The sequence below is a fragment of the Tursiops truncatus genome, chromosome 1 (assembly GCF_011762595.2).
Source record: "Tursiops truncatus isolate mTurTru1 chromosome 1, mTurTru1.mat.Y, whole genome shotgun sequence".
In the NCBI taxonomy this organism is placed as follows: domain Eukaryota; kingdom Metazoa; phylum Chordata; class Mammalia; order Artiodactyla; family Delphinidae; genus Tursiops; species Tursiops truncatus.
The window spans coordinates 33,902,782-33,916,796 of NC_047034.1; the positions used below are offsets into that span (position 1 = coordinate 33,902,782).

At 43.6% G+C, this 14,015-nt stretch overlaps 1 protein-coding gene across 5 annotated transcripts in view; it reads right to left on the minus strand.

Annotated features, from left to right (window-relative positions):
* Positions 1-1,139: 1,139 nt before the first annotated feature.
* The window catches only part of DSTYK (dual serine/threonine and tyrosine protein kinase), a 56,421-nt gene continuing 43,545 nt past the window's right edge, over positions 1,140-14,015 (minus strand). For 4 of the 5 annotated variants that reach the window (XM_019918296.3, XM_033852469.2, XM_019918297.3 and 1 more), the window contains 8 exons: positions 13,353-13,529; positions 12,599-12,728; positions 12,068-12,224; positions 11,489-11,621; positions 9,467-9,580; positions 7,045-7,159; positions 4,449-4,583; positions 1,140-3,879 (listed from right to left, as the gene is read on the minus strand). In XM_019918296.3, coding sequence (XP_019773855.1) covers positions 3,692-3,879; positions 4,449-4,583; positions 7,045-7,159; positions 9,467-9,580; positions 11,489-11,621; positions 12,068-12,224; positions 12,599-12,728; positions 13,353-13,529 — 1,149 coding nt within the window. In that variant the 3' untranslated portion in view covers positions 1,140-3,691. Of the gene's footprint in view, positions 3,880-4,448; positions 5,289-7,044; positions 7,160-9,466; positions 9,581-11,488; positions 11,622-12,067; positions 12,225-12,598; positions 12,729-13,352; positions 13,530-14,015 lie in introns of those variants that run through there. The other variant, XM_073802195.1, reaches the window with a different exon arrangement.

Consider the following 14,015-nt stretch of genomic DNA (forward strand, 5'->3'; position numbering starts at 1 on the left):
CACTTTGTGGACTCCTTGGGGACCTGTTAAAGACAGAAATTCTGAAGTTGAATTTAATAATGTTCAGAAACTAGGCCTCTCCCCTCTGAGCCCCACCCAAACGGGTTTGGAAGGCCAGGAAGGCCACCCCAGTTGCTCTGCTTAAAGAACAAGGCCGCTGAGGACTGTGTTCTTGGAAAAGCATATGCAATCTAAAAATGTATATACCACAAACTATTTTCTCCAAAATAATAATGATGAGAAAGAGAACTCAGTCATTCTGAACTTTATAGTAGGAGAATATACGGTATATGCATAAAGATGGGATATATTTAGCTGTGAAAGATGGCTGGAGTTAGTGGAGAGTTTCACAAGTGTAACAGGCTTATCTACATTAGATGACTACTGTGTAGGGGAGGCTGAGAACCAGAGATTCAACCTTAGCTTTTTCTTTAAGACTTAATCACAAACACATCAACTGTTTAAGGTGTGCTGCCATCTCCTGGCCAAACTTGTGTTGCAGTCAGATCACAGCAGTTACAGCAAAAAGTGAAGCAGCTATGAGTATGATGTGGTAATCCAAAACAAAACAAACACGCACACCCTCTGGGAGAAGGCATGCTGCGTGCTGACTGACAGTCCCTGGTGGCTACAGATAGTGCTGCTCTGCTGGTAGAGGCCTATGATGGTGTCCATCAGGCACTGCCGAGCAAGCAAATCTGAAGAGCAGGCTGAGGCTAAAAAGGAAATTCACATATTCCAAATGCAGATAGGCCCATATATAGATTCCACGCCCAGATTCTCTCACAGTGTAATGAAGAGTACATAGGCTTGTGCACAAGTTCAGAATGTTGCAAGTTCGTGCTGAAAAGAGGCTGGTGGAAAGGGTGTGAACCCAGGAGAGGCTCTGAAAAATAAATTGCTATCACTCCACGTTGCCCCCGTCTTGGCTCTCCTGCCTCCCATTCCCGGGCCTTACCCTCTGGTAGTGGTTATGTCAAGTGCCCAGAGACCGAGAGCAATCCATGGGGGAGAGTAACATGTTCCATCGATCTCCAAGGCAAACTAAAAGACCTCTAGGGTCCCAGTGGAAATGGAATGGAATAGAGAGCATTCTGTAGACACAGTGAGGTTAAGGGAAAACAAAAGCCAAACAGATATGAACCTAAAACGTTAATGTGATCTTTATTATACAGCACATCTGGTGTTTGTGCACCCCAGAAGTATACACAATACTCTATAAAACCAAACCCAGCCATTCAAAATTACACTAAATGAAGACTTAACCCATAGTTGCATCTCTTAAAAATATACACAATTAACACTGTCCCGCTGTAACAATATCATGGAAAGAGACAGGTAGCACAAGGAGGGAGAGCGTGTAAGAACTGAAGTTTGTGCCAAAGTAATTTTCTCTTGTTATTGCACTTTTATTCTACACACTTAGTATATTACACTTTTTATTTAACACTGTAATAATAAACATTAGTCCTTTGAAACAAACAAAAACATTACATAAAGACAAAAGACAACAAGCTGTCCAGGCCAATTTCCTTTCCAACCCTCTGAGTAAGGTGTCCCCCCAGTGTCAGGTGTTCACACACAGTCTCTTCAGTCAGCTCTGTGGACTGGATGTTAGTTAACAAAGCAGATAAAGTTAAAAATAAAACCCTTTTCAGAACAGTAGTGTACTTAAAACCCCCCAAGGGAGTTTGCCATACAGGTTTCTCAAGTTGACTCCCTCCTAACCCACTTAAACATCACACTAGCCCTAACCCACCCCACCCCCACATTTAGAAGGATAAACCCTCTTTTTTTTTCTTTTAAAGAAAAAGTGGGTTATTTGATCCAGCAAATCCAAAAATCAAGCTTTGAAAACTCAAAGAAAGCAACTACTCTTTCGGCAATGGACTCTTCGAGGGCCATTTATTCCACTCTGATGCAGTATGAACTTAGGAGGTTCCCTGATTAGTCAGATGGAATACCACGCATGCCGTCTCTCCAAAGCAAGGCCAGAGGGAGTCTGTTCCCCAAAGTGCTGTTATAATCACCAATCCCTTTTGGCTTCTCAGTGCTAAATAATAAGCCAAAAAATAAAGTGTCATTCAGTGCAGTTATCACTTTGCAGCCCCGCTACCCCAAACCACTTTGCGGATCAGGAAAAAGCTTTGTCAACACCTCTTTGGCAGCTCAAGTGAAAATGCAAAAAAAACGCATTGGAGAGCTGACAGGTACTGCTTGAGAGTTCTACCAGTCCCCTGTTTCTATCCGTGGTAGTAATATATCCCTCCCTTCACTCTTTCCTTGAATTTTAGTGTTAAAAATTAGGAGAAGCTGCTGCCTAGGCTCTGTCCCCTTGAAACTGATGGAGTCACAAATGACTTCTTTGGTCTGGGAAGAACCAGCACAGTCCTCCTTCCCAGAGAAGTGAAAGGCTTTTGCTCAATCAATGAGCCACTCTCTGCAGAGGATCCAGGGAACTAGGGCATGCCTGTGGAAATCTCACCCCGACGTGCATTCCGCAACGCCCCCAGACTGACCTTGCCGCTGGCTCCCTAGGCACTAAGGCAGCTACTCTGGAGCCCCAGGCTCCACCGCATCTTCTGATTGCTCTGCAGGAAGGTCCGTCACTCAATTCTGAAGCAACAGAAGCGACCAGACCTCAAGCACATTAAAAATGGCCAGGTAATCATTTTCAGGCTGGGGTAAATTGCCCTAATTAAGTTGGTAAGAAGGATGGAACACAGTGAGGGTAACTCTTTCATCCCATCCTTCTTCCTCCCCCTGCCACAGTCTCACCTCACCACGTGGGAGCACAGACAACCAAAGCTAGGAGGTAAAATCTTCAGGACTTCGGCCTTGTTGAGCCCTCTACGGCCCAAGTGCTGCCAGGCCTCTTTGAATATCTAGTGTCTTCCCAAGTAATATACAATACAGTACATTTCATGGCATTGCATCACCTAAATAATGGATGCCAAGCAACAGAAGAACCCCAAATTAGCAGACACTGTTATTCAACAAAAGCAAAGTCTACACACGTGTTATACATATGTATTCCTGTACTCAGCCTGCTGAGCGTTTAAATAACACTTCCAAATATCTACATGTGGACTCTGGCTGACCTGCACCTTTTCTCAGAATACTTTTTAAAAAATGAACTGCAACCACTCATCTCCTTACTAAGCGTTAGCCCCTCCCTTGCTTCTCCCTACTCAGGCAAAATATGTGCGCAATCTGCTAGAAAACTGGTATCTGAGAGCAGACTAAGCCACGGGGGATAAACTGAAAAGGGACTCTGGGTGGAGAAAAACCTAACCTCCCATGTGTAAACGGAGCTATGAACTAAGACTTCCAAAGAATGTTAGGAATGTGGGCTCCACTATGGGAGCACAGAGTCCCGATTATGGCTGGAGTTAAAAGACAGTCTGGAAAAGGGAACTAGGTAAGACTTTTCTTGAAATTTCATACAGAAGAGATTTATACTGACTTTTTGGCTAAAGAAACAGCTTGGGCATCAGTGAACTGCTGGATATGCTCAAAGCCATCCAACTCTTCCCTATCCAGGAGTCATCTCTGCCTGGAAAGGTCTCAAGTTGCCCCCGCAAGCATCAGTCCCCTTGGGAGCTCTCTGTAATGAATGTCAAATTCTTCCCATAGCCAAAAGGTGAGGGGAAGGAAAGAAAGAAAGAGCGAAAGAGAAAGGTCTCTGCTTTCAAGTAGAATCATCGAGTCCTCTGTTTGGCCTCTCAGAATGTGACTTGCATAGCCGGTCCATGATGCCCTGGAGCATGGGCTGGACAATGCCCAAGAGAGGTCTCTGCGAGGGGTCACCATCCCAGCAGGCTTCCATCAGCTGCCAGCACTCCTCGTCAAACACAGGGAGGCGTTCTGGACGGGCCCCTAGAGAGAGGAGCATGGAAATAAGACCCGAGGTGGCGAGAAGGGAACCGACACAATGAAGAGGCATGATCAGCTCACAGGCTCTGTCCCCTTGAAACTGATGGAGTCACAAATGACTTCTTTGGTCTGGGAAGAACCAGCACAGTCCTTCCCAGAGAAGTGAAAGGCTTTTGCTCTATCAGTGAGCCACTCTCTGCAGAGGATCCAGGGAACTAGGGCCCCAGTTGGGGCTCAGGATGCTACACAATGCAGTGAGCTTTGGCTTCAGCTGCAGGTATCTAGGTTAGAACCTAATAGTAACTGTGATGAAAAACTGGAATACACTGGCAGAGGATGTTGAAGAATTAGAAATTTTAAAGATAAAAACCTGTCTGAGAGTTCAGAACCACGCTGCCTGGAAGCAGAGGTTTGACTTAAATGTCCTTTCTGGATTCCATGATGGTTTAAATGTGTATGAGGTCCTGCTGTGGAGTGGCCAGAGAGGAGGACAGGAGGCCGCTGCGGCAGTGCCTGGTCTCAGTCTGCTCTCTTCTGGGGAGTCAGGGCAAAGCAAGGCTCGTGGTTCTTACCTCTCCGCACATTGTTCCAGAGATGGTCTTTGCTGGCACACCTCTCAAATGCCTCAGGGAGCTTGACAGAGCCTGAGCAGATATACCAGAAAAGAATGCCAAAAGCGTAGACATCCACAGAATTATCATACTTCCCTATAGCAAGAAAGGGTGACAAGTAGTGAGCCAGGGAGGGAATCAACAGCATCACCACTAACTTGCATCTGCAGAGGCCTTTACACATTCTTTCCTAAAGCCTTTAATGCCCATTATCTCTTATAACAACCCTGTTAGGCAGGACACATTTATAATGCCCATTTTATAATACGAAAAACTATGGCACTGGGAGGGCTAAAGATTGAAAGAGCCAAGACTAGAACTTGACAAAGGGGAAGGAAAACAGGCCTTTTACTTTATTTATTTTATATTTCACTGATAGTCATTATATTTTGTATTTGATTATTGTTTGTGTGAAGTACTTTTTTATTTTTAAAATAAATAAATTTATTTATTTATTCTTTCATTCATTCATTTTTGGCTGTGTTGGGCCTTGGTTGCTGCACACGGGTCCTCTCCAGTTGCAGCAAGCAGGGGCCACTCTTCGCTGCGGTGCACGGGCTTCTCATTGCGGTGGTTCCTCCTGTCACGGAGCACCGGCTCCAGGCACGCGGGCATCAGTAGCTGTAGCACTCGGGCTCAGTTATTGTGGCTCACAGGTTCTAGAGCACAGGCTCAGTAGTTGTGGCTCACGGGCTTAGTTGCTCTGCGGCATGTGGGATCTTCCCGGACCAGGGATTGAACCCGTGTCCCCTGCATTGGCAGGCGGATTCTTAACCACTGTGCCACCAGGGGAGTCCGGGCCTTCATTTTAATGGGACAATCAAAAAGATTAATCCTGAAAGGTCATGTTAGGGAAATAAAGTTGGGAAATACAGGTGGGTAGATAGGTTGGAACCATAACATAAAGATTTTTAAAGTCGGACAGAAGAGTCTGGATTTGATGGGCAGCAGGAGTAATTTATCCTTTAGAGCAGGAGGTGACATGAAGAAAATATTTTAGAAAGATTATTTTTACAGCAGTAGGATGAACTGCAGTAGAAATAATCAAATGAATTTAAATATGAAGTAGCCAAGATAAAATAATAAAAGTGGGAATAGAAATTTTTTTAAAAGTCAGGGAAAGAAAAATGATGACTGTCTATTTCTTTTCAATGTGCGTAGGACTACAGCTATCCAACTAACTCCTAATCCTTATATGTATCACTCAATGAAGGGTTGGGGGAAGACTTGTGGCTAATGAGAGAAATCCAAATATTATAAATTGCTAATTTTAAGTCTTACCAATACTAACAAGTGACCTGCCATTCCCTTTCCACCTTCCCCGGCGATGACGCAACCTTCCTCATCCATTCAGCCTCAAAACCTCGGAGTCATCTTTTAGTCATTCATTCCTGTTCATCACCCATATCAAGTTAGTTACAAAATCTTGCCCATCCTTCCTCTGAATTGATCTCAAATCTGTAACATTTTTTGTTTCAGCACTACTACCAACTTAATCCTAGGTCTGGTCTCCACCACTGGTCTCCCTACATGGCTCTTGCCACTCAATCTGCCTTACCTACTGCTACTAAACATTTCCATGAACATCTCTTTTCATCCGTCACCTGTTCAAAAGCCCAATAGCTCCTTACTTCTTTCACATCAAGCCTTCACTCCACTGCATAAATTTCAAGCTCAAATATATCTTATCTCCAACTTGTTTGCTATTACTTCCCACACTGATTTCTTTCCTGTCATGCTTATTTCTAATCGGCAATTTTGCTCCTATTTCCTCTCCCCCAGCCTCCAGAATTTTCTCTCCTACCTAACATGGTTGGACTCTAGAGACAGAAAGACCTAAATTCCAATCCCAGCCTCATTATGTCTAGCTCAGTGTTTTGGGGTGGGTTTCTTCATCAATCTGGCCTCAACTTAATCCATGACATGGACATAAAAATGCATCAATATCACCACAGAATTGTCATGAGGATTAAATGGAACAAAATATATGATATAACATACCCACAGTGCCTAGCTCAAAGAATATATTAATAAATATATTGACTTCCCTTCCCACCTACCAAATTTTCCAGATCTCATTCAGTTTCTATCCAGAATGTCACCTCTACCACAAAACCATCTAACATTTCTTCTCTGAACACCAACATTATGTAGCACTTAATCACATGTTGTCTTATACTGCTGCTTAATTATTTTACCTCTCAATATATCTCTGTCAACTGTAAGTTCTTTAATGATAGAGGACAACTCTTATTATATAGGAGTTATTCAATCAATACTTTAGGATTAAATAATTGGTTGACTATGGCAATGATGGCACTGACAGCCCAGAGAGACATCCAAAACAACAGTTGGTGACTCCCATTTACACTTTTCTTTCTTGCCCCTTTACCTCTTCACTTGTCCCCCTACTTGTCTTAGGTTTCCCCTGTTCTGGTTTCTCCCCTGCCTGTGCCAGAACTGCCAGTAGTACTTGTGGATACTACTTAGCCCAAAGGGTAGCACTTGGTTAAAACACGGAGCCCTGCCCAAACCCACTCCCTGCCCTCCAGCTTACCTGTGAAAAGTTCAGGGGCCATATGAATTGGTGTCCCCACAATGCTGCCTGACATCATGGCCTCTGGCTTGCAGAATCCTAAGTCAGTGATCTTGGCACGGTTCTGCTTGTCCAACTGCCAACAAAGCAGGGTGAGAGTCATCCTATGCCTGGTCCTGCACGTAGCGCTCAGCTGCATACCCAAGCTCAAAAGTAGGCATCTACCTCACAGCAGTACTTAATCAACTCTGCCTCTATTCTCCCTGTCTCTAGATTCACTCCCATTACTGTCTTCTCCCCATACTGTAAACAACCTGATGGCAAGGACTGCCTTTTTCATCTTTGTACCCCCAGCACTTAGCATAGTGCCTAGCACATATCAGGAGCTTAGCAAATCTTGGAAGAATGAATAAATGAAGGGCACTGAGGAAAGTATTATTAGTTCCTGATTATTCTCCTCTGACCTCCAGAACCCAGGGCAGGAAGTTGCTAAATAAGAAGGTTGAGTCCTCTAGTCAGTTGAGGAGGGTTTTTTAATTCCCTCTAGTTTCCTTTCCTGAGGTCCAAGACAATAAATCTGTCCCAGGTGAACGGATAAAGAAGATGTGTGTGTGTGTGTATATATATACATATATATATATATATATATATATATATAATGGAATACTACTCAGCCATAAAAAAGAATGAAATAGTACAGTAACATGGATGGAACTAGAGATTATCAAAAGAAGTGAAGTGAGTCAGACAGAAAAAGACAAATATCATGTGGTATCAATTCTATGTGGAACCTAAAATATGATACAAATGAACTTATTTACAAAACAGAAGCAGACTCACAGATATAGAAAACAAACTTATGGTTACCAAAGGGGAAAGGGGGTAGGGGAGGGATAAATTAGGGGTTTGGGATTAGCGTATAACAACTTCTATATATAAAACAGATAAACAACAAGATCCTATTGTATAACACAGGGAACTACATTCAATATCTTGTAATAACATAAAATGGAAAAGAATATGAAAAGGAATATATATGTAGAACTGAATCATTTTGTTGTACACCAGAAACTAACATATTATAAATCAACTATACTTCAATAAAAATAAAAATTAAAAAAAAAATCTGGCTCATTTGGCTATTGACAAGCCTCTTAGGTTTCAGCCTAGAACTTTAGGAAGATATTTCCCTCCCCCCAAAACTGCTATCATCTTTATATATCATTTTTTAAAATTTATTTATTTATTTTTTGGCTATGTTGGGTCTTTGTTGCTGTGCGCGGGCTTTCTCTAGTTGCGGCGAGCGGGGGCTACTCTTCGTTATGGTGTGTGGGCTTCTCATTGTGGTGGCTTCTCTTGTTTCGGAGCACGGGCTCTAGGTGCACAGACTTCAGTAGTTGTGGCACGTGGGCTCAGTAGTTGTGGCTCACAGGCTTAGTTGCTCCACGGCATGTGGGATCTTCCCAGACCAGGGCTCGAACCTGTGTCCCCTGCATTGGCAGGCGGATTCTCAACCACTGCGCCACCAGGGAAGCCCTCTTTATATATCATTTAACTGTTGCCAGAGACACTTCAGTGATAATCCAATATATTTTCAAAAGGAGTATGTCAAAAGATTCTTTATAATTTAGATAACAGGACTGGTAGGTTCATGACTATCTTACCTTTTAAGGTGTGTTTACCCATCTCAGTCCTCATCCACCATCTCAAACCCTAAGCAATAACAAGACCTGGAATCCTCAAAAATATCAATGTCACAAAAGCAAAAAAAGGCAGGACTATTCTAGATTAAGAGGCTAAAGAAACATGACAAAATGCACTGTATGATCCTTGGATTGGATCTTGGGCCAAACAAACAAATAGACCATATTTGGGATAGCTGAACATATTTGGGACACCTGGAAAATGTTAATATAGACTGTGTATTACCTAATAATATTGTATCAATTTAAACTTCTTGGGTGTGAATAATGGCATTTTAATTAAGTGGAAGAATGTCCTTTTCCTTAGAAGATACAAGCTGAAGTATATAGGAGTAAAGTTTTATCTGCAAGTTACTCTCATAGTTCAGTAAAAAATGTGTGTGTGTGTGTATGTGTGTGTGTGAAGAAAGAGAGAGAGAGAAACAAAGAGAGACTACAATAGGAAAGAGAATATGAATCTGGGTGAACAGTATGTGGGTCTTCATTGTACCACTCTTTTAGCTTTTCTGTAAGTTTAAATTTTCTCAACAGTGTTGGGAGAAAAAACCTTAAGCAATATAAGCTAGGCCTATGATGCAACTCCCCCCTAAGCTTCAGGTCCAAGATACCATCCATCCACTCTGCTGTTAACTGGTCACAGTCTTTTCCTGTGACCGAATTTACATTCATGTGTACCTCCCTCCACAGGCCACTTACACATAGAGACAGGGAGTTATCTTGGGGAAACAGCTCTTACTTACCAGCACATTCTTCAGTTTGATATCACGGTGGACAAGTCCCTGGCTGTGCAGGAAGCGGATTCCTTCCACCACATCTAGGGCTATCTGCAAACGGGTCTCCAGGGTCAGCCCAGCCTTGGGGAGACAAAAGGGTTTACCTGTCACTAAGAAGACAACTCCTCAATCCAACTTGCTTATACCAACGAAGAGTTCCTTCTGTGAGATACTGAAAGACTGACCACACTAGGGTACACAAGGGCAGAAAAGTGGATGAGAATAAGGGAAGAAGAAGGCAGTCAGGAGAGGGAAATAAAGGAAAAGCAAGGAAGGGCAAGCCATAAAGGCCAGGTCAGATCCCTTGGAGGCAGCACTTAGGCCAGCCGGATGATCCCCAAATGTGACTAGGAGAGCCACAACCAAACGCCTGAAGGCATGAGTGCATCTCTAACCCTGAACAAACTCTAGAACTGCCTTAGAGGCTCAAAGTGAGTATTTCTAGGACTCTCAGGCAGATTTACTTCCATTGCTTTGTAGGACTGGTTAGCCTTTGGTTTTATGGATTCAAATACCAAAGTCACCCATCTTACTTCTACCAAGCCTCCAATTTAGGGTCTCTTGAATTCTGGAGAATGTTATATCACTCATCCAAAAGCCCATACATGGTTGTCTAACCCACTTATGGAAAAGAATCACACGGTACTTAGCTTAACTCCCCTGAAATGAAGAAGGAAAGCCGCTTGCAGAGTCATTTTATTCACCATATTGATTTCTCATGGCTCCTGCAAGCATTTCTAAGGATTCTTCTGTCTTATTCCATATAAACCGGTACAAGAGGCACCTGTGAGAAGGGACCTACCAGATACTCTGGGGTTAGCTTTTCCAGCTCCAATGTAGAGGACAGACAAAAGAAACCTCTCTATTTCCCTGCTGGTGGCTGTTTTAGATGAGGGGAACGCAACATCCAACTGAGGGTATTTCACCTTCATTCAAAATCTTTCACTTCTCACTGTCTACGGCAGAATTTGAATGCTATGGAACTTTTAACGTTTTTGGTCTTCTATAATTTGTTCCCAACATTTCTTTGCATATTATCTCCCCTCTATTCCCCAAATGAACCAGCTCCTCCAACACAGTCAGTGTCCTTCAAATGTTCTGGGCACTAAGCTATTCCTTCCCCCGGTATGACCTCTTCTTTCCATCTGCCCAACTTTTACCCATCAGGGTTCATTTATCCAACTCAAATGCCACCTGTTCATGAAATATTCACTGACTACAATTATTTTATTTTATTTTTAAAAAATTTTTTTGAATTTATTTTTGGCTGTGTTGGGTCTTCATTGCTACGTGCGGGCTTTCTCTAGTTGTGGTGAGCAGGGGCTACTCTTCATTGTGGTGCGCGGGCTTCTCATCGCGCTGGCTTCTCTTGTTGCAGAGCACGGGCTCTAGGCACGTGGGCTTCAGTAGTTGCAGCACACGGGCTCAGTAGTTGTGGCGTGGGGGTTAGTTGCTCCGCGGAATGTGGGATCTTCCCAGACCGGGGATCGAATCCGTGTCCCCTGCACTGACAGGTGGATTCTTAACCATTGCACCACCTGGGAAGTCCCTACAATTCTTTTAAAAGCCCCTGGCCAATTATACTTTTTGACATCCCCTCATGTTGCTTAATACAGGGCCTTGTACAAAGTAGTCACTAATAAATATTTGTTGACAATAAAAACTAGCTTAATTCACTGAGAACGAAAAAAGAGAAAGAATAGCAGAGTTATAGAAAGCTTTTCTGCTCTTCTGTATAGTCTAGATTTTTACACTACCACGAGAGGTAAAAGTGGTGAACTGCAGTATTCTGGATATAAACTGGGCAAAAAAACATGTTCTGAGACATTTTTAAGGTTTTTTGGAAATGAAGGTAATAAAGCTTGATTACTCCAACATTGTCTTATGAGAGCTAGAGGCTCTGAATAAAGAAGAAAGGAGGAAAGGCCAGAAAGGAACCTGTGGATCTGGCTGCCAGCTGGGCCTCACTCCCTCCTTGCCCTGCCTCACCTTCAGCCCACTGTAGAGGTCCCGGTGCAGCCGCTCCATAATGAGCAGCACAGCGATGCTGGAACCACCACCATAGTTGTAGTCGATGACGGAGCCGTGCAGATCCACCAATCGCTCATGCTTCGGCAGAGACCTGGTGAGGAGCGGAAAGGTCTGGGCTAGAGCTAACCTTGCATAGCATGTCACTACAGTGGAAGAAATAACCCTGAGACCGTGCAGAGTCCAGGCCCAGAGGTAATAGCCCTCAGTACAGCGAGAGGGCAAAGAGAATGGCCTCTCTAACGAGGACAGAGAATTATGGAATCTAAAAACTGACAGGCCTTAAGGACTAAGGAAGAAAGTCAAATGGAAGGATGGGTCTGAAAAATTAGGACGGTGGGGAAAGGGCAGGTAGAGGCAGGAAAGGCCTTGAAGAGAGCACATTTCTGGGCCAGACACTGGAATACTGGTCTACAACATTTTGAGACATAGGAATGGAGAGACAAGGTTTACTATAGCTCTTGGTACAAAATTTATACCAGGCTTCTAAGCTTCTTCTCTGGATCGTTCCCCACGAAGATGAATGAGACCAGAACCCACCTCATGTAGTGGAACTCCAAAGCTAGGTCATTCCAGTGCTTCTCATCTGGAGGGACAACTGACTTGAGGGCACAAGGGAAGTGTCCCCCCCAGTTGTCACACAGGTACACCACACCATACTGGCCCCGGCCCAGTTCCTGTCCCAGTTTAGGTTTACCTGTAAGGTACAGAGACAGAGATAAGGCAGGAAGGATGGGAACTTGCTGGGCAACCTCCCTAAGATTCTTAGACATGGACCTGCCTAGAAGCAGGAAGTCATAATTATGCCAGGGGAAGAAATTTGGATGTTTTCTAAACCAGTAGTAACCTAACTGGTTTAATTTGAATAAACTTTGGTTTTGTTATTTGAACTATATAAATAGCAGGACCAAACAGACTTCATCAGAAATTCAAAAATACATCAATGGGTGTTTAGGCAGCTTCACAAGGAAGCAGCTTTAGACACTGGGGTTCTCCAGGGTTGGACATGAGGATGTCAGGTATCCAGAACCTTCCTCCTCCAATTTACTAGGGAAAAAAATAAGGACTCACGATGCAGCAAGACATCCTGTAAAGAACGGCTTTCCAGCGAAAGGCGGGCCAGGCGGGGAGCATGATCTTTCCGAACCTTCAGCCATAGATCTTCAGTTTTCTCCAACCGGCCTGAGTGGCCAGCTTCCAGCTGGGAAGGAAAAAGAAGAAAGAAATATGACTTATCAGGTCCCCAGCTTTGGCTTCTTCACCTATTATATGGGGATAATAATATCTACCTCATGAGGATACCTGTGAGAATTAAATGAGATATATGTAACATAGCTCAGAGATTGGCAGACCGTGAGCATTCATTAAGTAATACTTTTTCTTCCTGGATGCATAATCACGTCTACCCACCCTCCCCTCCACACACATGTACACATGCACACGCGCACACCCCAAAGGGATAAGCAGCTGTCACATAACTGCAAACTACTATGGAAGTTGGAATGTCATCCCTTTCTGTCACTCATCCCTAAAATACTATATAAACTCATATAAAATTCCTACCCCTCGATTTTCATTCCTCACTCAGTGAAGTGGGGAGACATTAATTGAGTTCCCTCCATTCTCTCTAAAGTTAGAGAAATATCCACATGAAAAAGTTACTGATGAAACAACCTGTAACTTAGTATTATCCTTTAACAGAATAGAAAGGAAATATACTGATGACTTTTTAAAAATTATGTAGACAGCAGTAGATGAAACATTCCACAGTGGACGAGGTTCCTCTCCGATTGATCCAGCTGTATGTCCTTTCCTATATACCCACCTGCCGCAAGGAGGCTGCAAAGGCCTCATGAGAACTGTTGAGCCGAGTCCGGAATTGGCTGCAAATGCTCTTGGCCAGCTTGGAGGCACTGAGGCTCTCGATGGCTTCCTGGGCCACCTTTCTCTTCCACTCTAATGTGATGGCAGGTGGGCTCACCCATGTGATGCGCTGGATGATCTGTCAGGGTGAGGACAGTGAGAACACTGAGGGATGGGAGACAGGAACCACCAGGAAGAACCAGCACCCCTCCCTCTCTGGGTTACCCACTCGTTAGGCCAGGATCTTAAGACAAGAGCTGTATGAAGTCCAGCACTCCTCTCCAATTCCATCTACCTCAAAATCGGGGCTCAGCCCAGCGGAAAGCATCAAAGAACACTAGGCCTAGTCTGCGTGCTCACAAATCAATACGTTACACTCAGTACTGGGGGTGCCTGATAAACCCCCTTCTAAACACAGCAAATAGCTCTACGGAAGAGTCAGATGGAACATCAGAAAGGAAACCGCACTCATGGCCTCTGGCAACAAAGCCTGCTTCTGAGAAAACACTTAGGTTGGGAAAAAGAAATATGAAGAAGATAATGAAGCAGGGTTTTATGGCTCCATAAAATATCATTTAGACACATCACTTTTAAGAGTTAAAGGGGGCACTGTTAATAATTATGA